The sequence below is a fragment of the Vulpes vulpes genome, chromosome 10, assembly GCF_048418805.1.
Source record: "Vulpes vulpes isolate BD-2025 chromosome 10, VulVul3, whole genome shotgun sequence".
Classification (NCBI taxonomy): domain Eukaryota; kingdom Metazoa; phylum Chordata; class Mammalia; order Carnivora; family Canidae; genus Vulpes; species Vulpes vulpes.
Window position 1 is genome coordinate 16,239,800 of NC_132789.1, and position 27,968 is coordinate 16,267,767.

At 50.0% G+C, this 27,968-nt stretch overlaps 1 protein-coding gene across 1 annotated transcript in view; it reads right to left on the reverse strand.

The window, feature by feature from the left end:
* Nucleotides 1-8,550: 8,550 nt before the first annotated feature.
* Nucleotides 8,551-27,968, reverse strand: part of GCN1 (GCN1 activator of EIF2AK4) — a 60,520-nt gene continuing 41,102 nt past the window's right edge. The window contains exons 39-58 of the mRNA XM_072722987.1: nucleotides 26,970-27,038; nucleotides 26,629-26,767; nucleotides 26,345-26,541; nucleotides 26,005-26,147; nucleotides 24,399-24,516; nucleotides 24,072-24,287; nucleotides 22,126-22,290; nucleotides 20,498-20,659; nucleotides 20,121-20,213; nucleotides 19,742-19,885; nucleotides 19,377-19,646; nucleotides 19,020-19,133; nucleotides 18,327-18,557; nucleotides 15,640-15,833; nucleotides 15,385-15,499; nucleotides 13,307-13,403; nucleotides 12,807-12,955; nucleotides 12,247-12,354; nucleotides 10,273-10,491; nucleotides 8,551-9,256 (exon numbers count right to left, since the gene is read on the reverse strand). Coding sequence (XP_072579088.1) covers nucleotides 9,131-9,256; nucleotides 10,273-10,491; nucleotides 12,247-12,354; nucleotides 12,807-12,955; nucleotides 13,307-13,403; nucleotides 15,385-15,499; nucleotides 15,640-15,833; nucleotides 18,327-18,557; nucleotides 19,020-19,133; nucleotides 19,377-19,646; nucleotides 19,742-19,885; nucleotides 20,121-20,213; nucleotides 20,498-20,659; nucleotides 22,126-22,290; nucleotides 24,072-24,287; nucleotides 24,399-24,516; nucleotides 26,005-26,147; nucleotides 26,345-26,541; nucleotides 26,629-26,767; nucleotides 26,970-27,038 — 3,069 coding nt within the window. The 3' untranslated portion in view covers nucleotides 8,551-9,130. The remainder of the gene's footprint in view (nucleotides 9,257-10,272; nucleotides 10,492-12,246; nucleotides 12,355-12,806; nucleotides 12,956-13,306; nucleotides 13,404-15,384; nucleotides 15,500-15,639; nucleotides 15,834-18,326; nucleotides 18,558-19,019; nucleotides 19,134-19,376; nucleotides 19,647-19,741; nucleotides 19,886-20,120; nucleotides 20,214-20,497; nucleotides 20,660-22,125; nucleotides 22,291-24,071; nucleotides 24,288-24,398; nucleotides 24,517-26,004; nucleotides 26,148-26,344; nucleotides 26,542-26,628; nucleotides 26,768-26,969; nucleotides 27,039-27,968) is intronic.

The following is a 27,968-nucleotide window of genomic DNA, read 5'->3' on the forward strand; positions in this document are numbered from 1 at the left end:
TCTGCGCAGCCGCAGCGCGGCCAGCCGCGCCCTCTCCGCGCTCGCCCGGCGCGCAGGCGCCCAGGCGGAGCCCCGCGGGCGCGGGCTTGCCTCGCCTGCGTCTGTCCGGGGGACATGGGCGCAGCCGCTGGCGGCCGCGGGGCGTCGGAGGATGCCGAGAGCGCCGGAGGAGCTCGGCCGTGGCTCGCGACAGCCTGGCTCCTTCATCTTCGAGAGCTGCAGGCGCCGCGGAGACGGAGGGACCGGCGCCCAGTGACCGAGGAGGCGGGGCGGCCCCGGACTCTCCGCCGCCTCCGGGGCGCTGGTCGCGGGCCGCGGACTGGGCGCCGGGCGGCCCCTCGCCGGCCGGCTTGGCAGGGCGGAGTCACCTGCGGAGCGGAGCGGAGCGGAGCGAGAGCGAGAGAGGAGTGTGGCCTTTGACCCGCACCTTACGCCGGTGACCCGCGCGGCCCGAGCCGCCTCCGTGCAGGAGCGCGGAGGGCAGCTCCAGAAGCCCGCCGGGGCGAGCGGCGCCCGGAGCCCGAAGCAGCAGCTCCCTCGGCTGCGGTGTCGCACCGCCCACGCAGTCACATCCCGAAAGCGTGTGGTTAGGAAGACCTGGGCTGCCAGGAAGTAAACGGGATTGGGCTTCTCATCAGCTCGTTTTTCCCCCCGCTCTAAATTCCCACCTGCCCTAAAAGTGCGATGCTCCCGCTGCCGTTCTGATTAGAGAATCGCAGAGATTTCGAAGTTCCTTATGGCCCCTATCCCTTGCCAGTCAAGTACCTGTTGAATATTTCTACTCCTTTCATCATTTTTATTTTGAGGTTCTAAAAACTAATGCTCGTGGTTAAAGAAACCAAATATGCAGAAGCTTACCCAAAAGTACAAGTTACTGTTTTTCCTTCAGACTCACTCCTCACAGGTAACCCTTGTTATTAATTAAGGTCCTTGGACACGTTAAGAGGCTCAAAAAATACTTTATGAATGAATTAATTGGTGTCTTTCAATGAATTTCTGTGCCTGTGCAAGCACATATATGTATGAACGTTGGCCTTTTTTACAACATGCTTGAACGTTCTTTTAACAGTTGCGTGGTATCATAGGTTGTCATAAGGTTATACTGCAATTTAACCACTCTGCTGTTAAGTCTTCATGTTATGATTTTTCATTATAAACAAGGCCGCAGGGAAGATCCCTGAACAGCTCATGGAATATTCAACTCAGGTTTTGAGTTGTTTTTCCAGGAGCTAAGAATTAAGTGTGGTGATGTCAAAAGAACATGGACTTGATGACCCTGAGGTCAGGAGTTGCATACTGTGCGAACTGAGGCAGCCAGGCGCCTCAAATGCTAGCTTTGAAATCCTGGCTCTATCCCTAAAAGCTTTGAGATTTAGGGTAAGTCACAGCACATCTCAGAGCCCATTTCTTCACAGAATAGTTGTGAGGATTAGAGAGGTTTGTAAATTGTCTGGCACATACAAGCATGAGATAAACAGCAACATGCTGTTAGCCACAACCATTTTGCACTGACTCATTCATACTTTCAGCCGTTTGCTATTGTAGATACCTGTTGCACACGTTTCCAAGGCAGCCTCCTGATATCTGGCTGCAGGATACTTTTACTCAAGTAGAACAGAGGGGCATCTGGGCAGCGCTGTGGTTAAACATCTGACTTTTGGTTTTGGCTCAGGTCGCATTCTCAAGGTCATGAGATGGAGCCCCATGTTGAGGAGGGGTGGGGAGGGGGGCTTACCACAGAGTCTGCTTAACTTTCTCCCTCTTCCTCTGCCCCCCCCTCCCTTGAGCACATTCGCTCACACTCACTCTCTCTCCCCAGAATAGGAACCAATCTTAAAAAAAAAAAGGTAGGGCAGAATTGGCCATTGTGAAGACCAGATTCCTGACGTGCCTGTACCTGTCTTCTGGAAAGCAATAGGCATTAATCATTTATTTAGTAACTGTTTATTCTATGCCACAGGTTGTAGAATAGAGCCTGTTCCCTCTAGGAGCCGATAGTCTTGTCAGAGGTGAGACATGCTTGTAAAGGAATTAAAAATACAAGACAATGCAGTAGATAAAACAGCTGTCAAATAAAGGAGTCTAGACTTCAGAGGAAAGAGAGCTATCACTTTTAGCTCAAATGATGGGGAAGATTTCATCATAAAGACTTCATGATGGAATTGGAACTTAACAGCCTGGAATGACAGGTGTATTTAGACAGCTGCTGTCACACTCTGTAAGAATCCAATTTTGGTTTTGAGGGGGAATTCCCTATAGGCCAGGATATGTGCCTGGTGTCCCCCAAATGAAATGGAGTGTAGTATATTTCCTCTAGAAACATTGGTCGGGTTTTTTATTTACCTAATTTTTTTAGGAGGGTGAGAGTGGGTAGAAAGAATCTCATGTAGACTCCAAGCCCTGCATGGAACCCAGCGTGGGGTTCAATCTCACAACCCTGAAATCACGACCCTAGCCAAAATCAGGAGTCTGACACTAAACTGACAGTCACCCAGGCGCTGCTAGAAACGTAGTTTTGCATTTATTTAAACAATTCAGTGGTGTGCTATGTTCTGGTAGGTGCGTAGGTAGATAGGTAGATAGAGATAAAGAGAAGGAGAAAGAAACTGTAAATGTACAAAGACATGAACTGCAGGGACCTGAAGTAGACATCCGTATGCGCCACTGATAGGAAACTTGTCCTGCTGTTCTGAACAGCCAGTTTATGGATGAGATTCTGCGGCGCCACCTGCTTGCACGGCAGAAACTCTAAAGGGGAGGCGATGAAAGTTTCTGAGCAAAGGAGCAATATCAACATACTATTTTAGGAAAGCAGTCTAATGCAAGCACGCAGAGTGGATTTCTGCTGCTGAGCTTTCAAGGAGGTTACCGCTGAAGCCCAGGTGTGAGGGTAGCAGCCGGGACAGATGCAAAGGACAATATGCAAACAACAGTCAACTAGAGAAAGCAGCATTGCAAAAAACAGTCACAGAACATACCTGGCAACTGGATTCGTTTGCTAATTCAAAAAATACTTGTGCGCCTACTAAGGTGCCAGGCACTGAAGACCTAACATGAGCCAAATAAGGCCCATCCGTCCTCATGGAGCTTTTGAATATTGGGGGCATCTGGGTGGCTCAGTCAGTTAAGTGTCCAACTCTGGATCTCAGCTTGGGTCTGGATCTCAGTCTCGTGAGACCTGGTGTGGAGCCCACTTAAAATATGTGTCTGAAGAGAAAGGAAGAGTGAGGGCAGCAGCGTGCAGGGGTTCATAGGAACAGACAGTGACGCCATGGAGCAGGACGGTTTGCTCCTTGTTCTGGAAGTTGGGTGGTGAAGGAAGAGAGAAATGGAGTGGTGGTGATGAGAACAGCGGGGCCGAGTCATGTATATTTCAGGATCACAGAAGCAGAGGATGAGCACCCGGTGGGGAGTGAGGGTTGAGTAGTAAGGGTTGGACATGGGCTAAGGGCACTTTATTTTTTTAAAGATGTATTTATTTAGACAGAGCATGAGAGGGGACCTCAGGCCTGAGGCCTTGTGACAGCCAGCAGTGTCTCCAGGGAGCGGTAGGAGAGATGAAGGGTAGTGCAGCAGAGGCCTGCAGAAGAACCTGTGAAATCCGGATTTCAGGCTGGTCAGCAGTGAAATCTGCAGTTGCGAGAGAGGCAGACGTGCTGCGATCCTAAGTAGGCACAAGTGGGTGGCAAACAAGAATTTAGAGCAGGCAGGTAACCTGAAGACAGGGACTTCAAGAGGAGCCACAATGGGACGTGCCCAACATGCTGGTCCAAGAGAGAGAGAATAAAGGAAATGTTGATGGAACTGGAAATTGGCTTGATCCCAGCCCTGCGTACCTGGTCGCACAGAGAGACTTCCAGTGGCCTTGCCCTGCCCTCAGGTAGCCCCCAGAACCAAGTGAGCACAAAGTCCCTTGATTGCAGGGACCATCCTGGTGTTCTCCAGGACCCAGCACATGCATGGCAGGCAGTAGGGTCTGTTGCATTAAAGTGAAGCCACACACAACTGGCAGAGTTTGAAGGAACATCAGAAATAATGCATTTGAACTCTCTCTTGAGTTTGCATTATATGGGGCGTGGGCCAAGTTTGGGGCCTGGCACCAGACCACAGGGTCAGCCCCTCACCCTCTGAACCAAACACTTCAGTAGGATTTCTCTCCCCTCGTCTTTTAGATTAGATCAGTGGGGGACACCTGAGTGGCTCAGCGGTTGGATGTCTACCTTTGGCTCAGGGCACGATCCTGGAGACCCAGGATCGAGTCCCACATCAGGCTCCCTACAGGGAGCCTGCTTCTCCCTCTGCCTCTCTCTGCCTCTCTCTGTGTGTCTCTCATGAATAAAGAAAGATTAACAACAACAACAAAAGATTAGATCAGTGGTTTTCAAAGTATGGCCTGGGGAGCCCAGGACTCCGCAAGACCCTCTCAGAGGACCTGTGAAGTGAAAACATTTCCTAATAGTGAGATGTTCCTTGCCTTTTCCACTCTCACCTGCTTACGAGTGTATAGTGAAGGCTCCAAAGAAACCATGTGCTGTAGTATTGCAACAGATTTAATGCAGAAGCACACATGAAAATCCAGACATTAAAGATAGATGTGAAAAATGTAAAACAATGCCAGTCTCCTCACTAAAATGACTTTAGTTTTGAAAGACTTAGTTCTATTTCTTATGGTTACTTATGGTAACATGTAACGGGCTTATTTTTAAAAGGGTACAATTTATAAAAGCTAACCAGTTTTGATGTCTGCAGTGTAAGTATCAATAAGAGATGTATAAGCAAGAGCTCTTTGCAGTTTTCAATACTTTTTCAAAGTGTAAAGAGGTCCTGAGGCCAATGTGTTTAAGAAATGCTGGATTAGATACTGCTGTACCCCAGCTTCCCACCTCCCTTTTGGATAGGAGTCCAAATGGTGAGAAGGATCTAATGTAACTTCTGACTGGCTTATGCCATCTCAACCAGAGAAATCGGTCTCAGAGGTGACAGGGGCGTGTGTTCCATGCAGGACCCACAGAGGAGTGTCACACAGACACCCCACTGAGGGAGTAATCCTTGGACCAGTTCTTCCAGTTCCCTGAGCTTCATTAATATCAACACTATCTTTCCAGCCACACAGGCTGCGGGGAACCCTCCTGACACAACTGAGTGGCCACTCAGAAAACCCAATACAATAACTGGGCTCCATCTCTTACAAAAAGTGAAACCCAGTCACTCCACAGAACCACATGCCAACAACTTGGCTAGTTTCTCTTGTTGAATTCACCTCAGATTATTTTTACAGAATGACCCTGGGGCCTGGTGACCAGTCTATCAAGAAATAGAGGTTTTTCCCAGTTCTGCAAGCCAGCTGGCTACATGATCTTAGAGACACTCCTTTCCATCGGTCTCTCAACTTCCTTCCTCCTAAAATAAGGACCAGCTCCTTCTGGCCTCCCAGGCTCTGCTCGAACAATGATGGTAAAGGGCTTTCCTGCCCGGGGAACAGTGAAGACTCATCCTGGTGCTTAGTGCACTTCTCACGCAGTGTCTTATGTATCCAAACACAGTAGTTCATCACTTCTCAGAAATAATCTGATTTTAAGTTCAGAACTCTTTAACTTTCAGGCTCAAAAAGTTACCAAGGCATCTGCAGATTCTGGGTCTGACAGGAACTCCTGAACAAGAGCCCGGGACTTGTGATACGCTGTCGTGGTAACAGTACTATGGCTCAGTCCCATCCCACTGACATGGCTTGTTTTAATGCTCATCATCCACCAAGTGAGCACCTCCTGTGTGCTGGGCCTTGTGGGGGGGGGTGTCATCTCACTCCCTGCAGACAAGCCAGTGACTGTCCTGTCACTGTACAATGAGGACACATGGTATCCCAGGTGAAGGAACATGCTCCAGATCACCTGGCTTAACATCAAGTGGTGAAGTTAAGGTTCCAACCTCCTGAGAGTTCACACGGCTCTGCAGCAGTATGCCATGTGAACAGAGCAAAAGCGTGCTCTGCGTTTCCTTAAAAACTTCTCAGAACCTAGACCTTGCGGGGAGGCTTTTCCTGTTTCTCCCTATTGTTCTAATTTAGAAAGGCTTGAAGCAATTTACCACACGTTCATACAGATTCATACCTAGAAAAACATTCCTAACTCCTGATCTTGTTTCAGAATCTGCTCTCAAGTAAAATGATGTCTCCAAACCCCTATAAACAGAAGAATCAGTTCTGCAGGTCCTCTGCCCCTCTCCCAAGTGGGCGGGAACCTCCCAGTAGGTTTGATTCCTAGAAGGATGGGAAGGAAGCATGTCACAGTCTCCCATATTTTATTTTATTTACTTGTTTTAGTCTCCCATATTTTAAAATAATCTTGATACTCGTGATTCCAGCGGCTCCCAGGGTTAGGTGAAGGAGTGAGAGTCTCAGTTTAGTTTTCCCTGGGTTAGCCAAGGGCACGTCATTTTGTCGCTGCCTTTTGGCTACGTGAAGAGAAAGATGGGGGTGTCTTCCCTTGAGGACCACTGGAAGTCAGAGAGAGTAACTGTCTTGTAAAGCAAGTCTCCTGTGAATGGGGTAAGGTATTGATCAGCCAGGACGGCGTCTGGGTAGAGGCCTGGGCCCGCCACTCAGAGCCGCTCGGCCACATACTCAGCGTGCTGCACCAGGGCGGGAAAGCGCTGGAGGCCTGGCTACAAAGAATGGAAAATGCTCAGGCCTCACTAGCAAGCACCGAAGAGCAAAGCCAAGGATATGTGCTCTGGGGACAGACTGCCATTGATTAGCCCTATGACCGCAGGCGGATGCTCACTCTCTCCAATTCCTTCCTCTGGAAAACAATAACCACATAGAACCTACTTCATAGGTTGAGAGGATTAAATGAATAAAATGCCAAATGTCATTGATTATAATCACTATTATAACTTTGAGAACAAGAGATTCTTAGAGCTTCGATGCCAAATCCCTCGTTTTACAGATGAGAAAACTGGCTCAGAGAGGTCGGGTGGCTTGCCAGGGGCAAAACAGCTCTACCAATCACCAGGGCAAAGAGCTTTGCTTCTCCGCTGTGGAGTGCCACTTCCTCCAGAGTGTTCAGACAGGGCTGCTGTTCCTAGGACTGCCAGGCCTCCTCCCTCTGGGCCCACAGGGACCTTTGGGCTTGCTCCACTGTCAGGCCTAGGACAGCCCCTCGAGCCCACTTCCCAGGAGCCCATGGCACCCCACCACCCCTGAAGATTCAGGGAATGCTCTGGGAAACTTTGAGTCATCTCTATGAATCAACCTCCATCTTCCATTCTGAACAGAGAGATTCCCTTCCTCCTCGTTTCTGGAACTGGAACCTGGTGTTTTTCCTTTGGATCTTGCTGAAGGTCTTCTACTTCTCAGCACATCAGGCTTCCCTCCTGATTTCACAGTGGGGGCTAAATGCCAGAGATGGACAAAGCATCTGTTCTGATATCCTGGAGGACATGCTGAAGACCACAGCCCTGAGCTTCCGGAGCTTTCTCTGCCTGCCCAAGGCCCCCTCACACACAAATTGCATGTACCTCCCCATGGCTGACTGGCAGAGGCAACCACAGCTTGCTGGACATATGCCCCTGGCAGCTGAGGAGACGCTGATGACCATCTGAATCCCAGAAGCAGGGAACAGTTGCCATAGCTACCAAAAGCTGCGCCGCCCATTGGTTGCTCTAGCTCTGGGGACTGACTCGGCTGGTCTCAAGGCTCCCCGCAGTCCTGGGAGAGTCTGCAGTTACGCTGAGCCAGCTGAGCCCATGCCTGCTGCAAGAAAATAGGAAGTCCTGTGACACAGAAGGTTCGGGCATAGAAAGCAGGGATTTCATCAGAAGTATCTTGGAGGTCACCTTGTCTGACTCCTCAGAATTGCTGAGTCACGGAGCTACTTTCTATCTCTGCTACATTAATAAGCCTCGTCTTGCTTTTTTTTGATACATTTTAGACCTTTTACAAATTGAGTTTGCTACCACCACACTGAATTTTCTTTCCTTTTACAGCTCTGGCCAGTCATTTCAATGGAGGTTTATTCTATATTGTGACTAAGGAACAGCCCAGAAAACCTTGCGTCACTGGGGCCAGAGGGGTGTGCTCCATCAGACAGGACATGTGGATCACGAGCCTTCTAAGAACCAGGAGGAAGGAAGTCATTCATAAAGGAGGCAGATGCTGAGCTGGAACTTTGCTTTCCCCCTCCCCCACAAGTCCTCTGACTACAGGAATGTGGTTCTTTCTTACTGCACGGAGGGGATGGACTTCTCTTTAAAATTTGACTGTCAGAAGCAGCCCACCTTTCTGAGTCAGGACAAAACAGGCAAGTGGCTTATTTGACCCCTGCATGCTCCATACTCAGTGAGATCACCAGCCTGGCTGCACACTGCCCGAGGCCCAACATCAGGACAGTGAAGTGTGTAGATTTCTGCAAGACTTGCCAGAACAGGAGAGACGCCCAGAAGCCAAAGCACAGCCGACATTCACAAGAACAGTTGTGAGCCTTGCCTTATTCCTGATGCAGAAAGCTTCATGTTTAATGGATGCTTGGAGATTTTTTAAAAAATCTGCTTATGTCAAGATTAAATCAAAGCCTTTATTAAACATTCCTCCTTCAAACAACCTGCATTTAAACCAATACCCCTCCCCGACTTGTGAACTGCCAGGGCGCTGTGAGTGTCACGTTCACCCGACAGGGGTCAGATCCAATCAGGCCACACATTGTAAAGCCAGCCACGCCAAGACACAGCAACCGGGCCGACCTCCACGGTTCAGTGCCCCACTCAGGATCTAGGCAAAGGCTAGTAGCACTGGCTCCCAAAGCAGAGCTCAAGCACAGGGGAAGGGGAACCAGAAGTCTGACCCCTCATGTTCCAGACCTAGCCATGCTTAGCTGGATTATCAGCTCCTGGCTACCATTTGGTGAGGCTCACGCATGTGCTTTTTCGTCTCTTCTCCAAAGAAAAAGGTGAGAGATGAAGGAGGCAATTTTCAGTTGTGTGTGGGTTTAAGGCTTTGGCTGTGGTCTGTTGAAATATTAAAATATTTTCTGGGAACTTTCTGCCATCTTCTAAGCTCCCCATCAGAACAAACGTATTTTCAAAAATGAAAACATTGAACAAAGAGGTGGAGCCCAGCGGGCGGGGCCCAGTCCCATCAGGTCAGAATGGTGTCATCCACCTGCTCCATGGAGTCGGCCTGGCTGGCCAGCTTCTTCAGGGACCGGCGGTTGCACTCATTCAGCACCTCCAAACTGGCCACATCCAGGATCTTAGAGAGGGCCTATGGGGAAGATGGAAAGGAGGAGACGTAGTCAGAAAATTTGGCTTCGGGTTTCTCCAAGCCAAGGCAAAAACCAGTTAACCTCAGAACTAGATGCGCTCTGATGGAATCTGACAAAATAAAGGAGTCTGATAGATCCCTGGGAAGCCAAGAAAACTGTGCCTCATGCTTTTCCTGTGCTGAGATGGGGTGCACCTGGGGGCAGAGAGGGTCTTCAGTGCTCTAAAGGTGACTGGGGAACAGGGGGTGCCTGGCTGGCTCGATTGGTGGAGCATGCGACTCTTGATCTTGACGTGAATTCAAGCCCCATGCTGAGTGTAGAGATCACTTAAAAAAATTTTGGGGGGCAGCCCGGGTGGCTCAGCAGTTTAGCGCCACCTTTGGTCCATGGCGTGATCCTGGAGACTCAGGATCGAGTCCCACGTTGGGCTCCCTGCGTGGAGCCTGCTTCTCTCTCTACCTGTGTCTCTGCCTCTCTCTCTGTATCTCATGAATAAATAAGTAAAATCTTAAAAAAAAAAAAAAAAATTTTGCAGGATGCCTGAGTGGCTCAGTGGTTGAGTGTGTCCCCTGGCTTAGGACCCTGGGATCCAGTCCCACATCAGGCTCCCCACAGGGAGCCTGCTTCTCCATCTGCCTATGTCTCTGCCTCTCTCTCTTATGAATAAATAAATCTTAATTTTAATTTTTTGTTAAAAGGTGCCTGGGGGTGGAGGAGCGCATGAGCAGGGCTCTGGGTTTCACCAGGCAGTCTGCCTGGGATTGGTTTCATAGGTTTGGGTGCCATGTAAGACTTTATTTAGAGAAAGGGCTCTGTTGCTGAAAGAAGCCTGAACGCCACAGGAACAGAGGATTGTTTTTAGGTACTAGACCAGTCACCTGACCACAATCTGCCCCTAACATTCAGCATAGGGGGTGGCTGAGCAAAGTGTGATACTTGAAGATGGCTCACAGAAGGAGCCATGAGCCAAGTGCCCACAGCAGGCTCTGGGGAGGCTGCCAGCCTAGGTGCCCACCTGAAACACTTCTTCACCCTGCCGCATCTTGAGGAGGTTGACAATTGCCTGGTCGCTGTAGGCCCTCACGACAGTGTTTTTATCCTTGGTGTTGTCCAGAAGAGCCTTTAGGATGGGTTTGATGGCCTGAGGGTCCAGAGGAGGCAGTGGGTCCTTGTTTGCCCACCAGATCATCTTCTCGGCTACCAGCCTGATGTCACTGGATGGGTTCTGCAGACACTGTGGGGAGGGCCAGAAGCTTTTAGTCAGGTACATCCAGTCTGTTTCTCAAGGAAGCCCAAATTTCCACCCTGACACTCCCTCCTCCTCTGGAAACTGACCCCACGGCTCCTTCCCGATGCCTTCCTTCCCCCTCGTGGGTGACAGGCTGTGACTAGATGCCTCTCTCCCACCTTGTCTCATGCCACTCTCCCTTTTGCTCACTACTTTTGGCCCACATGGGGCTTTCACTTCCTCAGACACACATGCTCCTTCCTACCCTCGGGGCTCTGTGCAGATTGATCCTACCACTTGGGATGTGCCTGCCCCGAGGCCTCCCGTACTTGGCTCCTCCTCCTCCTTCAGGCCTCAGTTCAAGTGTCTGCCCTTGGAGGTTTCTCCTGATGACCCCTCTCTAAATCAGGAGCCTCCCCACCCCCACAAGTTTTCTGTGGCTCTCCAACTCTGCAGATCTGGTCTGCCCTGTGCACCTCTATGCCCTGAGGGTCCAGCCCAGCTGGGCACACAGAAGAGCCTCACTTGATAAACACGGCAGTAGAGCTGTGTGCAAGGTGAAGCCGTCACACAGGCTCGGTCTAATGGGAGCCCTGAGAACTTTCAGCAGGGCTCTGGGGGTCTCCAGGAACCTCACCACTCAGATCAAGGTCTGTACACCAGCAGCACTGACTTCACCTGGGAGCTGGTTACAAAGGCAGAGTCTCATAGGTGGCCCTGCCTCTTAATGCAGACTCTGGTTCTGAGGGTGTGCCTGCTGGTGTTTGAGAAGCATGCAGTAGGGGCCCCACTGGCTCCTGGGCTTCCGTAATTGGGGCCCTGCAGCCACCACAATAACCATAATAAGTGCCATACAAGCAAAAAGGAGGCAGGGAAGAAAAGATTTGTCAAGATTTGAACCCAAGTCTATCCCAAAGCTTACTAAATCCAGATGCCTAGAGAAAATGCCTAAGATAGTGGTTCTCAAAGTTCTTATGTGCAGAATACATAAATAGCTCTTAATACTTCAGTATCAGAAAAGAAAGAATGCAATTTTAGGAACCGTACAAGATTTCAATAAACACTCCATCAAGTGAACGTGGGAATGGCTACTAAGCACATAAAAATTGTTCTACAGGGGCACCTGGATAGCTTAGTTGGTAAAGCAGCCAACTTGACTCTTGGTTTTAGCTCAGCTGGCAATCTCAGGGTAGTGATATTGAGCCCTGCAATGGCCTCTGCACTCAGGTGTGGAGTCTGCTTGAGATTCCCTCCCCACTCTACCCCTCCCCTCAATCATGTGTGCACTCTCCTCCACTCTCCACCGAGGAGGAAGCCCAGTGTGGAGCTCCTGGGATCATTACCTGAGCCGAAGGGAGATGCTTAATTGAATGAGCCACCAAGGTGCCCCAAATAAAATCTTCAAAAAAAAAAAAAAAAAAAATCTGTTCTACATCATTAGCCATAGACAAATGCAAATTACGATGTGATACAACAGAACACATTTGAGAAAGGATAAAATTAAAACATGTCTTTTAAAAAATATAAAATAGTGGTTCTTGATTTGCAGTGGCAGGTCTACTTGAGAATTTGGCAAGAAGTCAGGCACTCTTCCAGAGAAAAAAAGCAAACCAAGCCACTCTTGTGTTCCACGCCCAAGGGTTCAGAGATGTAATGTAGGTTATGTGCAGAGAACTCCTGAAACACACACCAGTCTGACAGCACAGTCCTAGTGTTCTTCGGTCATGGGTCCTTCTCACAAGCCAGGCTGCCCCCACTCACCTTAACGAACAGGCTGGAGAGTTTGGCCGGCAACTGTCCTCCTCCTGTCTCAATGTGATGCTTCATTAGGAAGCCCATGCCCCGGATCCCGCTTACCGCAATCGGGATCTGTGGGGAGAGGAGACAGCTAGACGGGGCGGCACCCTGCTCCTTCCTCGGAGCAGCAGGGACAGGCTCTTTCCCATCCCCAGGAACCTCCAGGACCCTGGCCCCTCACACAAGCAACCCCTCCACACATACAACTTCGCATCCAAGATTCCTTGACAGCTCTCTTGCAGACAGGCTGCCCTGGCTATAAGGCAGACAGAGCCCGTGTCTCTGCTTCCCAGGAATGAGGTTCAGAGACCTTATGACCCAGAAGGGACCTCTAGATGCTCCCACCCAAATTCCTTATTCTTTACAGATGATAGAACTGAGGCCCAAGGGCACAGAAGGTTATTGGCAAAGGCAAAATTTGAGCCCAGGCCTCTCACCGCCCCAGCCTATGTTGCATCAGCAAGCCTATGGTGGTGGATTTTGGGCTAGGGAAGGGGGAAGGTCTGGTGGCCCCTAAGCCTTACCCTGTCTGCCATGGCATTGCTGAGGATCATGTCCTGAACTTCACTGCTATATCTGCCCACACAGAGTCTGCTGGGAGCCACGTTCACAGCCACGGACAGTGCCAGGCTCCGCCCATGCCGAACCATCCAGTCAATGCCAGACACATCCGCTGAGTGGAAGGACACAACTGGGTCAACGTGCACTTTACTGTAGGCCCCTACCACCCATGACGCCCCCAGACCTACCCCACCTAAGCCTAGCAGAAATCCCTGTGAACACTGCCCATGGACAGCCCCCCCAAGCCCCCGCCCACCCAATGTGGCAAGTTAAGGAGAGGTCTCTCTCAAGCTGCTCCAGACTTGCAGCTGTGTTCTCTGAGCAGAGACGCAAGGGGCTACAGGACCCACTGGAGACTCCATTTTGTTTCAAGAGCTCAATTCCCTAGGAGAGGCTAGCTGCTAGACAACCCCTCAAGGCAAAAGGGAGACAGGCCCTGCAGGGGGTCCCCCAGGGAACCTACCCAGCAAGCACTGCTGAAGAACAGCGCTGAGCTCCTCTTCAGTCAAAAAGGCACACAGCTCACCCAGGCAGCCGGCTGAGGAGACGCGAGTATTGTCCTGACAGAGCACAAAAGCGAATGAGGCAGCATGAGCCGCTCCACCAGCTCCAAGGTCAGCGGGGCCAGCCACTGTGCCCAGGATGGAGGGCCGGGGAGGTGGCAGACCAAGGCGACTCGGGAGCTCTACGTCCTATCCTCACTCGAGGCACTTTATGCTCCTGCTGCCAGAGCAGGACTGCCATTCATGGCAGCCGCCGCTGGGTGTGGAGTGAACCACCACACGCCCAGCACTTCGCTCAATTATAGAAAACTCCAGTGTGTGCATATGGTAATTGTCATCCTAACAGCAGTAATAACCGTACTGACGTAGCACCTTCCTTCTTGAAAAGTCGGCATGTTTTCTGTGTATTATCTCAATCACTATCAACAGCCCTGGGAGGCTGAGAGGGGCACAGAGAGGGGAGGCCCCTGCCCACGTCACTGGACATCAGCTAGAGAACTGCTCTGAGCTCCTTTCCCTCCCAGCACTCCTCCCTGCCACCTTGTGTGTCATCCTATGTCCAGAGCGACACCCTGTTATCTCTCTACTGTGTTGGTCCCCTAGTTCCACCTTCATTATTTTGGGTTTGTCCTAGGAAGTCAGAATGAAGCCAGCCACTCGTCAACCCAAGGAAAACAAGTGAAAACTGAGCACTTTCTGTCAAAATCAGCCAAAACAGCAACCTGCTCCTTGCTGCTCCTCCATAGCCAGCTAACTATGGGAGAGTGAGGAGGTGGGTTTTAAGTTATGAGCTATTACTAATATGCACCAACCTGATGTGTCTCCCCCCAAACCAACCAATCAACCAAGCAGGAACTAATGACCTGCTGAGAGGCTAATGCCAGGATGGCACCCTGGCTACCACTGACCCATGGGACGTTCTGAGTAGGGGGAGAACAGTCTGACCACAGTTTGGGCCTCTGAGCTCCAAGCAGAAGCCCAGGTGCCAAGCAAGGCTAAAGCTGGCTCTCTCTGACACCCACTCTCTCCAACAGGATCTATTTTAAGCTTCACTGTGGTGAAATGCAAATTGGCCTAAATACTAACTTTTGCTTACACTGGGCATGGCCGTGTAAAAACCCTGACAGACTGTGACCAAAGGAAGGCAGAGTCTCCCATCTGTACCCTGAGAGAAGGCGGGGGCTCCAGTCGGCGAGCATCAGCTGGGGACTAGGCTGGACTTCCTAAGCAGGGTTAAGCCCAAGAGCAATCAGGGCCAGGCCCCCATGGGCACATGCCAATGTGCAGACTATGTGAACCCCAAGGCTCACTCCAGACATTAGCCCCACAGATGTAAAGTAGGTCGCACCACAGAGGGCTAGCTGTCAGAGGAGAAAGAAAATTCTTATCCATAGACTGACTCAACCCACAGTTGGACCTGCCACAGTGCTGAGCTGCCAACAAGTACTTAACAGATGCTTCTAGGCTGGAGAAGGAAGGAACTAAGACCACAGGAGAGGTCACAGAGCTTGGACTCGGGCTTTGGTCCCACCTCTTGCTAGAGGGGCAGCCCTGAGGGAGTCTCGCCCTCTCCAACAGGGCCAAGACCTCCCACCTGGTGTCCCAGACCCCAAACTCTGAGTTTCTTAAGGGCTGCAACAACACTTGCCCCACCTCTGTGCTAGGCTCTTTGTCTCAGCAAGTGTTTCCTGAACCAATAAATGAACTTCTTCACTTTACACGTGGGGAAATGAGGGGCAGAGACAAAAAAAGTGGCTTAAGGTTAGACGGCAAGTTCATGAGAGGCCTTTACTTTCCTTACTGTGAAAACCTGACCTTTCTGTGAATCAGAACCATCAACACTACCCGCCCCCGTGTCCCTCACAACTGAATGCTTGGCAAACCATAAGGGGCGACAGGAACATCAGGAATGACTATTACCATGGAGTGGGTGGCAGCTGTACCAAGTTCTTCTAACACAAACCAGAGACACCAACCAAAGCAAAGAGAAGGGGAACCAATGGAGCCCACCAGCCCTGCTATCCACCTGCAGCCATACCTCATCGTGTCCCAGCATGCTTAGCAGGAGTGAAACAATGTTCTTCCGAATGACCACGTCCACTTTGGCCCCCGCGCCCTGAATCACAAACCTCAGGGCCTGCAGCATGGTGTCCCTACAGAACCAATGCACTCAACTTAAACCCTTCCTCTCCTTTACCACTGCTCCCACCCACATAGGCCACCCCGGCCCTGGAAGGCGTCAGCAGCTGCCTGGCCTCCTCATGGCCATAGCATTGCCCCAGCGGCACCTCACCTGACACCCGGGTCTTCCATGACACGGATTCCATTTAGGAGCTCTGTGAAGAGGGGGTCCACCTTGATATGGATGGAGATGAGCTTCCCTAGCGCATCAGCAGCCTTCAGACGTACCCCCCGATTGGAGTCCTGCAAGGCTTTGGTAAAAGTGGTCTGTAGCTGGGGCAGAAAGGGCTTCAGGGCAATCCCAACCTGTTTGAGAGACCCACGCATGAAAGCACAGCTGTGGTAGAATCCAAGGCCACAGCAACTACAGGCACGAAAACAATCATAAACCACCATGGGCGGAACCAGCTCCTTCATGCAGGCTAGAAATAGATATTCCACAAGAGAGGACAACCAGCATGGACAGGTTCTGCTCAGTTCCATTTTCAGCATCCTTCCCTAAACTGGGAGGAACAGGAAGAGGACCACCAGCACTGCCACCACCACCACCTCCAAGGGAGCCATCAGTTGGCTTTAGTGGAGACCAGTCCACACAGACTAATAACATGAAACCTCCATCTCCATATATATGAAAGAGCAGGGCAGGGACACCTGGATGGCTCAGCTGGTTAAGCAACTGACTTGGTTTTGGCTCAGGTCGTGATCCAGGGTCCTGGGATCGAGCCCCACGTTGGGCTCCCTGCTCAGTGGGGAGTCTGCTTGTCCCTCTCACTCTGTCCCTCCCCGGGGGACAGAGGAGAGAGGAGGGGAGGGGAGGGGAGGGCAGGGCAGGGCAGGGCAGGGCAGGGCAGGACAACGGCTGTCAGCCCTACTGAAGGCCTTTTATAGCACCAAGACAGGGCAATGGACTAGATGCATAAAGGCAGGTGCATCTTCTGAACAATCGATATGCAGGCTAAGCGGCTAAGCACTAATATGAAGCCCTCAGAACAATCCTATGAAACAAATGATCTCAGAAAGAGATCCCCTCCCAAGACTGAAGATTTATCCACTGCTAAATGGGATAATCAAAGTAGCTACTTGAAGGTGTGGAAATACTGGGGTCAGGGGTTACAGGCTGCTGGGAGGCACACTATGGAATGAATCCAGTCTATCGGAGGTAGGAACCATCCGGCCATGGATGACACTGAATTATGACCCAAGAAACAAATTGTGTGAGGGAAGGGCTCCATTTGTTTTTTGTTTTGTTTTTATTTATTTATTTTTTTTAACGATCACATTGAGAGAGAGAGAGAGAGAGAGAGAGAGAGAGAGAGAGGCAGAGACACAGGCAGAGGGGGAAGCAGGCTCCATGCACTGGGAGCCCGATGTGGGATTCGATCCCGGGCCTCCAGGATTGCACCCTGGGCCAAAGGCAGGCGCCAAACCGCTGCGCCACCCAGGGATCCCGGAAGGGCTCCATTTGTATACCAAGCTATAGAACACCATAGAAAAGAACAATACAGAAGTGCCTGGGTGGCTCAGTTGATTAAGCATCCAACTCATGATTTGGGCTCAGGTCATAATCTCGGGGTCATAGGGTTGAGCCCTGCATCAAGGCTCAGTGCTCAGCAGGGAGTCTGCTTCAGTTTCCTTCTGCCCTCCCTCTGCTCATGCTCACACACGCATGTTCTCTCTCAAATAAATAAACAGAACCTTTTTTTTCTTTTTAAAGAGAACAGCACAGGGCAGCCCAGGTGGCTCAGTGATTTAGCACTGCCTTCAGCCCAGGGCGTGATCCTGGAGACCCCGGATCGAGTCCCATGTCAGGCTTCCCGCATGGAGCCTGCTTCTCCCTCTGCCTGTGTCTCTGCCTCTCTCTCTCTCTCTCTCTCTCTCTCTCTCTGTGTCTCTCATGAATAAATATATTTTAAAAATTAAAAAAAAAAAAAAAAGAGAACAGCACAGAACGCAGGTGAAAATGATACTTAACTTTTTTAAAAAGACCCCATCTTCTATAGAGTAAGACTGATGCTCATAAGACCATGTTTTATCTGGGAAGTTGCTCCCCACACCTTTCCCTCAACAGGGGAAAATAAAGCTACAAATTTCAAGCTTGCTTTAGTTTCCAAACTGCAAGTAAGAATTAAAAAAAAAAAAAAAGTTTTTGTAACAAATATTAGCTCTGTTTATAAATTTTTAAATTGAAAGGGCTTAATAATTGCCCCATAAAATGTTAGAAATGGTTAATATGCTGGCTCTTTGCTTCTTACACTTTTGGCAGACTGAAGTTATTCCCAGCTGCTCTAAAACTTCTTTTAATCCCTGATCAGACCCTCTGCATCCCTCTTTATAAGACAGCAGTAAGGAACAGAAGCATACCTAAACAATGTTCAATTGCATTTATGTAGCCCAGGATTTCTTCCTTTGAATCAACAGTTCTTCAAAAACCAACAATGTGAAAAACAAACAAACAAACAAACAAAAAAAACCCCCAAAACCAGCAATGTGCATTAGTCTGGAGTGCTCAGGATGTCAGGCAATGTGCCCAGTGGCACCTCTTCTGGCTGGGCACCACTCCCAATCATAGGAGACAGGCTCAGAGATCACTGGACTTTCCCAAGGTCATTCCAGCCACATAGCTACTAAATGGTAGACCTGGAATTGACCACTGGGTAGAGAGCATCCAATGTCTCAACTGCCTCTACCATGCTGCTTCTCCATCATAAGCTGTCACTTTGCTGCCACGTGACACCAACGGGCACACAGATCTGTTCTAAGACCCAAACGGACTGAGAGATAAACGCGTAAGTGGCTCACCTTGGCCAGCAAGAGACTGAGTGTTTCAAGCAGGGCTGCCTTCACGTTCCAGCTGAACCGGTCCCCCAGGATGCGGATCAGAGGACCAGTGATGCTGACCACAGAGGGCCTCAGGGCATCAGCAGAGGTCAGGCGGATCACCAAACCTAGAGCTTTAGCCGCTTCCTCTTTCTGTTCTGGGCTGCCAGTCAGGACACCCTCCCGCAACACTGGAAGGATGGAGGTTACTCCCTGACAAGAGAACCACACGTGAGAGTCCAATCTCAAAGGCACTGGGCTCAGCAGTCTCCTGTGCAAAGCACAGACCTCCTGTCAGCTATCCTCTCTGTGACTCCATAAGAGAGACTAGTTCAGGTGCCACAGTCACAGCCTAAGAGGGTGCTGGCTGGGGAACAGTCCTGACTGGGCAGTCACGAGAAGCGAAGAGCTCTGGCAGGCCCATCACACATAGGTTCACAAGTTGTCCCCTCTGTGACTGGCTTCCCCTGGCTAAGATGGCCTCCACAGTTTAAAGTGAAAGTGGCACAGGCCCTGTCCTCACGTGGCCACCACGGGGAAGAAACAAACTTCTGTGAGGGTGCAGAACAGCACTAAGAACTAAGTCATCTGCCCTGCCACAGAGCTGGGACTGAGGGTGGCAGCAAAGGAAGGCTGCGTGCCTGTAGCACCACCCCTTGTGGGGCCCTGGCTTACCTTCTTAGGGAGGCAGAACCCTGGCACGTGCTCGCCTTTGCTCTCGTTCCCTATGAGTCGGATTTCTTTGTGCAGTTCTTCAATTAGTGCCAGTTGGTTGCCAGCATCAAGCTTCTGTAGGAAGCCAGGAAAAAGCAGAGAGGATGTCAGTGCTCTAAGTACAGCCCTCCCAAGACTGCTTCAAAATTACAGCAGGGGGAAGGGTGTGGGTGGGAGTATGAGAAAGATTGGCCATGGACTGATGAACGCTAAAGCTTCCCGATAGGTACGTCATGGTTTATTTTAAGAGTCTAATTTTCCAAGCATCTGGGCTGGTCTATAATCAAAAGCTGGCTATGCAGTCAGTAACCCCCTCACCTTGGTGATGGCATTCAGGGCATCCCAACTCTCTTCCAGAACCACTGAGCTGGAGTCATTGAAGAGGCGGATCAGGCCAGAGACCAGGCTCCGCAGGTGGCTGGTGTAGTCAGCCTTTGAGCGTGAACAGTAAATGTTAAGGATGATGGCGGCAGCCTGCCTCATGCCCACCTCAGGGCTGCGAGTGGCTTCCAGCAGATCCTCGATGATGATCCGATGCCCAGTATCATCCTCCACTGAGAGGATCACGGCCTGACAGTTGGCCATCTCCTGAAACCACAGGGGACACCCAGGCTGAGCACAGCTCTTCCAGGGCAGATCAGGACGGCTGTTAGAAAGCTGTCAGGAATAATCGTGACACTCACCAGCTGCTCGTCTGGAGTCCCAAGCTTCTCCTTCAGGGCCAACATGACCGCTGGGAGGATCACTCCAAGATGACGGGTCAAAGCATCACCGGCCACAGATGAAAGGAAAGCCAGCACCCGGGTGTTGACAGGTGGAGTCGTCAGCTGTAGGACGATGAAAGTCAGTAGAGTGACCGCTGCCCCGTGCTGGCAGCTTTGCTAGGCTCTGGGAGATCCCATCGCCGCTGTTCCAGGCAGTGTCTGCTCCAGGGCACCCTGCGCCCACCACCAGCCTCCCCCAACGTCTGAGCTCAGAAGAGGGTCTCCACAGCAGGCCTGGGGATGATCACATGGCTGTGGTTTCTGGGCCAGCGGGGATTTGCCACGGGGTGGGATTTACCTTGGGCACGAGGTAGGGGAGCACCACACGACTCTTGATGGCCATAACTTGCTTCAAACCATCCAAGGCAAATTCTGAAACTTCCTCATCATCCTGCAGAGGGGCATCGGGGGGGCAACGCTCAGGAGCTGGCTCCTGTCCTCACCTGTGCTGTCTAGACCAGCCACCAACTTCCTTCACTACTTTCCTCCCTCCCTGCCCGCTGCACCCACATTTACTGACTGTTGAAGAAGAAGCACAGAGCTAAGTCTGAGCCTGCTGCACCCACTCTCTCAGGGGCCCACACTGTGGCTGCCTTGGCAGAATAAGTCCCCTGCATTTTGCTTCTACAGAGACAGTAAAAGCCAAACTGGTAGGTGTGTGGCAGATCCACTCACCAGCTGTTTCAGTAAAAATGGAAGGATGTCCTCCAGAGCCTGATGGCCGATGGTGGAGTGCAGCTGCTCAAAGGTCTTGGCCGCGGCCTCTCTGACCTCCTCCAGTGGGTCACACAGAGCCTTCCTCGCCGTGGGTACGAGGGACTCAGAGAAATACAGCACCTATGAGAACACCCGTGCACTGTACCTGAGGTGGCAGAGGCAGTGAAGGAGCACATGCAGGTGGGGGGTGTAGTGAGGGGGATGATGAGGACCTCTGGCCCAGCCTGGCTGCCACCACCCCTAGGCCTGACTTTTCTTTTAACTTACTGGTTTTGTGAAAATGGGCAAGTAGAAAGAAACAGTGAGGATATGCAGCCTACACCTGAGGAGCCTGATTTTTTAGATGAGTTCTCCAGATCCTGTCCATCTCCCACAGGAGCTCCTTCCCACAGCAGGACCTTGCAGGGCGTGGCTCCTCTCCTGATTCTCTCTCTTGCTCATCTCTTGGAAAACTCCAAGTCCTTTAAGACTCAACTCAAACACTTGCTCCTCGATGACATCTTTGGGGTGACTGCAGGACCGAAGATAGCTCTGCTCCCTTTAGAACCAGTCCCCAACAAAGTAAAGCCCACTATGAACCAGAGAGCTGATTATGCATCAACCTCATCAACAGAGGTCTCAGCCTTTGAAGGGACTCAGTAACTATTTGATGAATCACAACTTTAGGTGGTGACAATTTGTATTTTTTGTCAAATGCAAAGGTGAACCCCCAAATGTAATACCTATACTGATACACATAGGAGAAAAGGCCAGTAGCTCAAAGGAGGATGCTCACTCAGGCTAAACAATTGGCCACATGCTTACATTTCTAACCAGCCACTTCACAGCTTTTATGCCAACTGAGAGTCCTATGCTTGCTCCATCTATTTCCCAGGAATGTTTCAAGGATCACCCTCAGAAAGTAAGCTAAGGGCAAGGATCACCGGCCTCCTGAATGTGGCTGCTACAGGACAGCATCACTGCCAGAAATGACACATTTCCACCAACAGGGTACTTACACTCATCTGCTCTACTCTATAAGAATGTGCGCACCCCACCCCCCTCGGCTTCTGCAGCCCTAGCATACCCATGCGTGTATGCCCTCCCCTCCCCACCAAGGATAGCACACATTTAAATGAACTGCAGTAGAGGCACAAAAGGAATAATCTGGAGCAGCCTCAGTAGTGATTAGAAAAAGATCATCTCCAATTTCCACAGGCCACTCAAGGCTTCCAAAGTGTTTCATTCTTAGCCTGTGAAACTGACGAGGAAACTCTAGTCCAGCTGGTTGCCAGCAACACCCTCCAGCAACACCCTCTGGAGTAAGGCTTGCATGTCCTGAGGGTGAAGTATTCCTAGCTTCTACTGTAACCTGCCCACAGCCCTGCACATTGGGTCACCTGTGGGGCCCTTAGAAGACACTCATGGCGGGACACCTGGGTGGCTCAATGGTTGAGTGTCTGCCTTCGGCTCAGGGTGTGATCCTGGGCTTCCCACAGGGAGCCTGCTTCTCCCTCTGCCTGTGTCTCTGCCTCTCTGTGTGTCTCTCATGAATAAATAAATAAAATCCCTAAAAAAAAAAAAGAAAAGAAAAAAAAAACACTCACGGCATCCCGGCTGGTGGACTTCATAATCTCGCTCAGCCCAATGCACACGCCCTGCCTCTCGTCGCTCTTCTGAGACCGCAGGCCTTCCTCGAGGATGGGGATGATCTCGGGCAGGATTTTCTCCCCTAACTTCCGGACGAGATCACCCAATGTCCTTGCTGCAATCTGTCAGGAGAGACAAGCCAGGACATCAATGCTTTACAAACGCCAGGGTACCTGGAAAGCAACTCCAGAGTGAGGGCCCTGGACCTCCTAGATTTTATCTGAGTCACTCACAACTTCCCCAAATGCTCTTGGCCCTGAAGAGCCACCAGAGTGCTTGCAAAACATTAAAAAAACACAATTATTTCTTTGTGTCACACATACCTACACAACCTAAAGCAAGAGCCAGCACCTTATATATGAACAGGAAACTCATCATATGATGCCTGATCAAGAGCCAGCTTCCCTAAACTGATAACCACAGCCTAGAAGTCACTTCATTCTGCACTGTTGCCCAAGGGGAAATGAACTGGACACAAATGCTTTTAAGGAAAAAACAAATCCATCTCCTCTAAGGCCTTATGCAAACCCTTCTTTAGAGCCAATGCGTAGTTTGCTTGCCAGGGATGGGGCTGGAAGTGGGTCAGAGGGGATTGGGAGAAGTAATCACGAGCCCAGGCTGGACCTGTCTTCCCAACCATAGAATATGCTTGGCCCCACCCCCACCTAGATCAGCCCCAGCTCATACACTTGCCTCAGTTTCTCACTCTAGACCCAGCAGCCCCCATCCAGCCTCTACTGATGGCTTCTGCACATCCTACTCTTACATCTAAAGCCCTCTCCCCCTGATGTGGAATCGACTTTCACACGACCTCACCAGGTTAGTGCTTACCCATTTTCTATCCTTAAGAATCATTTCTCCTGAGCAGTTTCTCCTGTCCCCCAGCTGGTCAGAGGCCCATTATATGCATCTGTGGCACTCATGCATTTGCTATAGCTGCATTTACATCTGTTTGTGTGATGAGCTGATTAACATCTACCGCCTCTATCAGAGTATAGCTCATGAGGCTAAGGATAAGTCTGCCTTTCTTCCCCATCATATCCCCAAGTTTTAGGCCCCTGCTTAGCACAGAGTAGGTGCTTAATAAATATTTGTTGTGGGAAAATTAATAAAAGGAAACCTCCTTCAGAATGGAATCAGGAGGGGTGCCTTGGTAGCAAAGTCAGTTAGGCATCTGACTCTTGGTTTCAGCTCAGGTCCTGATCTCAGGGTCATGATATCAAGCCTAGCACTGGAACCCTGATGTGCTAAGCACTAAGTGCAAAGTCTGAAGTTTCTCTCTCCCTCCCCCTCTGCCATCCCTCCATGCGCTCATGCATGCATGTATGTATGTGCGCACTCTCTATCAAATGAATAAATCTTTATTTAAAAAAGTGGGAGCCAGGAACCCAGAATGGGACACTCCCACACCCTACCACTCTTCATCAACTCAGACACAACAGGAAAAGATGAACCTTGCAGACTGAACAGGAAGAAACATACTTCACTGGGCCAGCAGGATGAAGGAAGATTTTCTCCTCTGCCAGCAAGAGCCCAGCCAATGAGAGACTATCACAAACCAGCCAATGAACAGCCACTAATCTTCAATCTCCCAGTTTCCGCCAACAGACCTTTTTGTTTACAACAGCCCTCCTGATGGCCCCCTTCCCTCTATAAGAGAATGTATCACTCCTATGTTCAGCAGAGTTGCCTATAGTTTTGCCAAGGCTTACATTTCCCAAACTGCAATTCTCTGTTATTCCTGAATAAATCCATCTTGCAGGCAAAATATCTGGCTGTTTTATTTTTAAGAGTAACCATTGAATGACTACGTAAATAAATAAATGCTCTCCTCTTAGATATGGGGTGGCCCTAGGCACCCTAGCCTCTGATGCTGGTTCAGAAGCAATGTCCAGAAACTTACAGTTCTCTTATCTGCACACGTGCTAGCCAAGAAACCCAGCAGCAGCCCAAAGAGGGTGGGAAGGATCTCACGCAAGGTACGGGGGGTATTAGAGACCACAATCTTCCAGACGTGCAAGGATGCCTGCCGTACAACCAGCTGGGTGTCTGAGCGGCCCATGTATAGCCCTGCCAGCACTCGGTTCCGTCGATCTACACCCAGGGCAGTGATGATAGCCTGCAGCAATGGAAAAGAAGGGAGAACACAGGGCAGTGAACCTCCACAGCATGAGTGCCAGAGCACATCCCTACCATCACCAAAAGCAGAAAACCAACCCAAGGTACACACCTTGTTGGACTGGGCAGTTCCAAAGTTATCATCTTCAGAAGCAGTTTCTGTGGTCATCTTCCCAGTGACCCCGGAGATATGGAACAGCAGATCCCCGAGAAGCTGAACAGAGCTGAACCTGAGGAGGATGCCAAGAACAGAGTCACAGCGCCACAATGGGCAGTCTCAGAGGAACAATGGAACCCTGACCAAAAAAGGCGCTGGAAAGAAGCGCACCCAAAATATTCCTGCTCATTATCTTGGAATGAGGGAAGTTACAGATGATTTTCATCTCTTTGCACTTTCCCACTTTATTTTCTTCCTAAGTTTACTACTAATGAACATATTTTGATAATGGGAAAAACCAACATTTTTAGAAAACATATGTGAACATTTCTGTAATAAAGTTAGAAAGAAGAGAGAAGGAGGGTACATAAGAAAGCATTAACAGGAAACCAGGAGTGCTGGTCATTAGAACTGGACATGTAAGGGGAGGCCTAGAAGGATAAACTACATTTCTCTTCAAATTACATTAGGTTTATTGTTTTTAATAACTGCAAAAATAATAGTGCTATTCAAAGCAAAGAATCAAAAACCACAGAAAAACACAAAAAAAAGTGAGTGTAAACAACCACCCATGGACTGCCTGGGTGGCTCAGCAGTTGAGCATCTGCCTGTGGCTCAGGGAGTGATCCCGGAGTCCTGGAATCAAATCCCACATCGAGCTTCCTGCATGGAGCCTGCTTCTCCCTCTGCCTATGTCTCTGTCTCTGTGTGTCTCTCATGAATAAATAAAATTTAAAAAATAATAATAATAACCAACCACCCAAACTCCCCCTACCAAGGCAGCCACCCCGACACTCTGGTGACACTCCATACAAGTCACTATCTAAGAGACATGCACAGTCCCACCCAATGTGGGAAGTGGGCCTGCACCACAGGCACTGGGCTGTGGCCCACACTTCCTGCGTCAGCTAATGTGGTGGTCTTCTCTCTTTTTTTTTTTTTTTTTAATTTTTATTTATTTATGATAGTCACACACAGAGAGAGAGGCAGAGACACAGGCAGAGGGAGAAGCAGGCTCCATGCACCGGGAGCCCGACATGGGATTCGATCCCGGGTCTCCAGGATCGCACCCTGGGCCAAAGGCAGGCGCCAAACCGCTGCACCACCCAGGGATCCCTAATGTGGTCTTCTTATACCATTTCTTGTAGTGGCTGAATAAAAGCTCACCATGTGAATAGGCTGGCTTTTTTAAAACCAACTTTCAATTTTTTGAATGATAAAGTATACTGCAACAAGCATCCTTCTACATAAATCTTTAAGTGCCTGACCAAATCTGTCTTTAGAATCAATGTCCAAGAATCAACTTCTAAGATAAATTTCCAGATTAAAGAGCATTCATGTTTAAGGTTCTAATACAAACTGAAGTACTAAGTAGAGCAAACTTTTCAAAAGAGAATCAGGATAGAGACACTGTTACACAAAACTGGAGAGTTATTGAATAGCTAAGAGCAAGAATCTAGAGAAGTTGAGAGTTCCTGGCAACATTTTCCTCCTCATTTCTTAATCAGAATTCCCAAAACACAAAGCTGGAACCGCTGCATCTTTCTGCCCAAGGCCTTACCTTATTCTCCAGAGATCATCAAAGAGGCCTTGCTCCAGCTGGGGCAGCAGCAGGGCGATGGCCGTCTCAGCATACATGGAGATGACCCTCTGGCCTGCACGCAGGGCGGTGTCACGCACAAATTCATTCTCATCAGCAAGAGCCTGTACACACAGAGGGTGGGTCAGCCACGGCTGCCTCCCCCAAGGCACCAGACCCAAAGGAAATGGGACCTCCTGAAGAGCAGGATGAGGATTCTGGCCACCCAGTCCCAGCTGGCAGGGAGCCCTGACTCCAAGGAGAGCACGTGCATCCTGCCCCATTCAGTAATGCTACCCTTGGCCTAGTCCCTGGTGCCTACTTTGAGGATACAGGGGATGATGGGCCCCACGTAAGGAGTGAACTTGTCCCCGAAGGTGATAGGCAGGTAGTTGAACATCATGATATAGCCATCTCGGACGTGGGGTGCAATGTCGACTTTGCTGGCTGTAGCCACAATTTCTGGCATCAGCTTCTCCAACTTCTCCACCCCCAAGCCAGCCATGACTTCGGCCAACCCTGCAACAAAAGGAGGAGTGACCCACTGGATCTGAGGGCCCCTAGATGGCATTCCCAATTTGGTCCCTGGGCCTGCCCTGGCCTCACCTTGTGCAGCGCCCGAGCGATCCACGGAGCTCTGCTCATAGGTCAGCGTCTCCATCAGCCACGGCAGCAAGTCCTCAAAGCACGACTCCCCCATGCCCTTCACCATAGCCCCAAGGGCCTTTGCAGACACTGTCCGCACCTGTCAGGGAGCCAAGAGCCAGGGCCATAGGAGTTGCAGCATTTCAAAACGAGGGGCTCATGCAGGAGTAGGGAGAGGCCCCTCGGTCTCTTTCCTTCTACCAGACAGGCACAAAAGCACCTTATAGGGAATTCTCAGGAATCAATCTTCTGAGGAGTAAACTAAAATAATGAACTCCTATTCCCCTTACCCCCAGCCTCACCTCAGGTACAGGGTCCAAAAGGGAGGCTTTCAGGCCAGGCGTCACGCTTGGTAGGTAAGGAGCCAAGTCCTGCAACAATACGAAAGGCAACCTGGTAGAAGCCTGGCTCCTGCTTCCTCTGGAACTGGTTCCACCATGGACCCTGACCTCCTCACTCTGCTGACAAGGAAAGCTCAGTAGGGCCACTCACAGGGCCAGCAGGGAAGAGCACCTGGTGAGGAACCCCCCCTGACTGGTTCCCTGGAGGCCCTCGTGACCGCCTGGGAAACCTACAAGGGACCTGAGGCCCACCCTTCATATGCTGAAATAACCCCCCAGCTAGAGATCAGTGCTCTTCCTCTTCTTGCCCTTGTCTCAGAACCAAGGCCCACCTCACCTCTGGAATCTAGGAAATCATTTCTGGCACTTTCCTTTCAGAACAATGTTATCATCTTCCCATTCTCACCCTAAAAGGTTTATGTCTCTTGGTATAGCATTTGGGTTTAGGCAACAGTTTTAAATATAGAAAAAGCCTTATGTTCCCTGAAGCATCATTTAAAATAGCAGAAAACCTTGGACGGTATACGACCAACAAAAGGATTATGTAAGTTATGGTAGATAAACTTGTTAGAATATTAAAGAACTATTAAAAACCATTTTTGTGAATAAATCATTGTAACTTAAAAATAAGCTTATGTTCAGGAATATAATTTTTATATGCAATAAAAAACATGAGTAATAATTGTTTTAATGTTGGAACTATGTATACAATCATTTGTTTTAGCAATTTTCCCATTTCCTAAATTCTCCAGGATTGACATCACTTGCCTACTTTACCTCTTATGCCCATAGCCTCAGCAAGCAAAGCATGGCTGTGGGAGACCGTGAGCTCACACATGGAAACCCTTGGGATAGAGTAAACAAAGTAAATGTCCCAAACTAGCCTAATTTCCTCTAATTTGGAGGCTTATAGAAGCAAATGCTTGTGACAAGAGAACTGCAAGCAGTCAAAACAGCAGC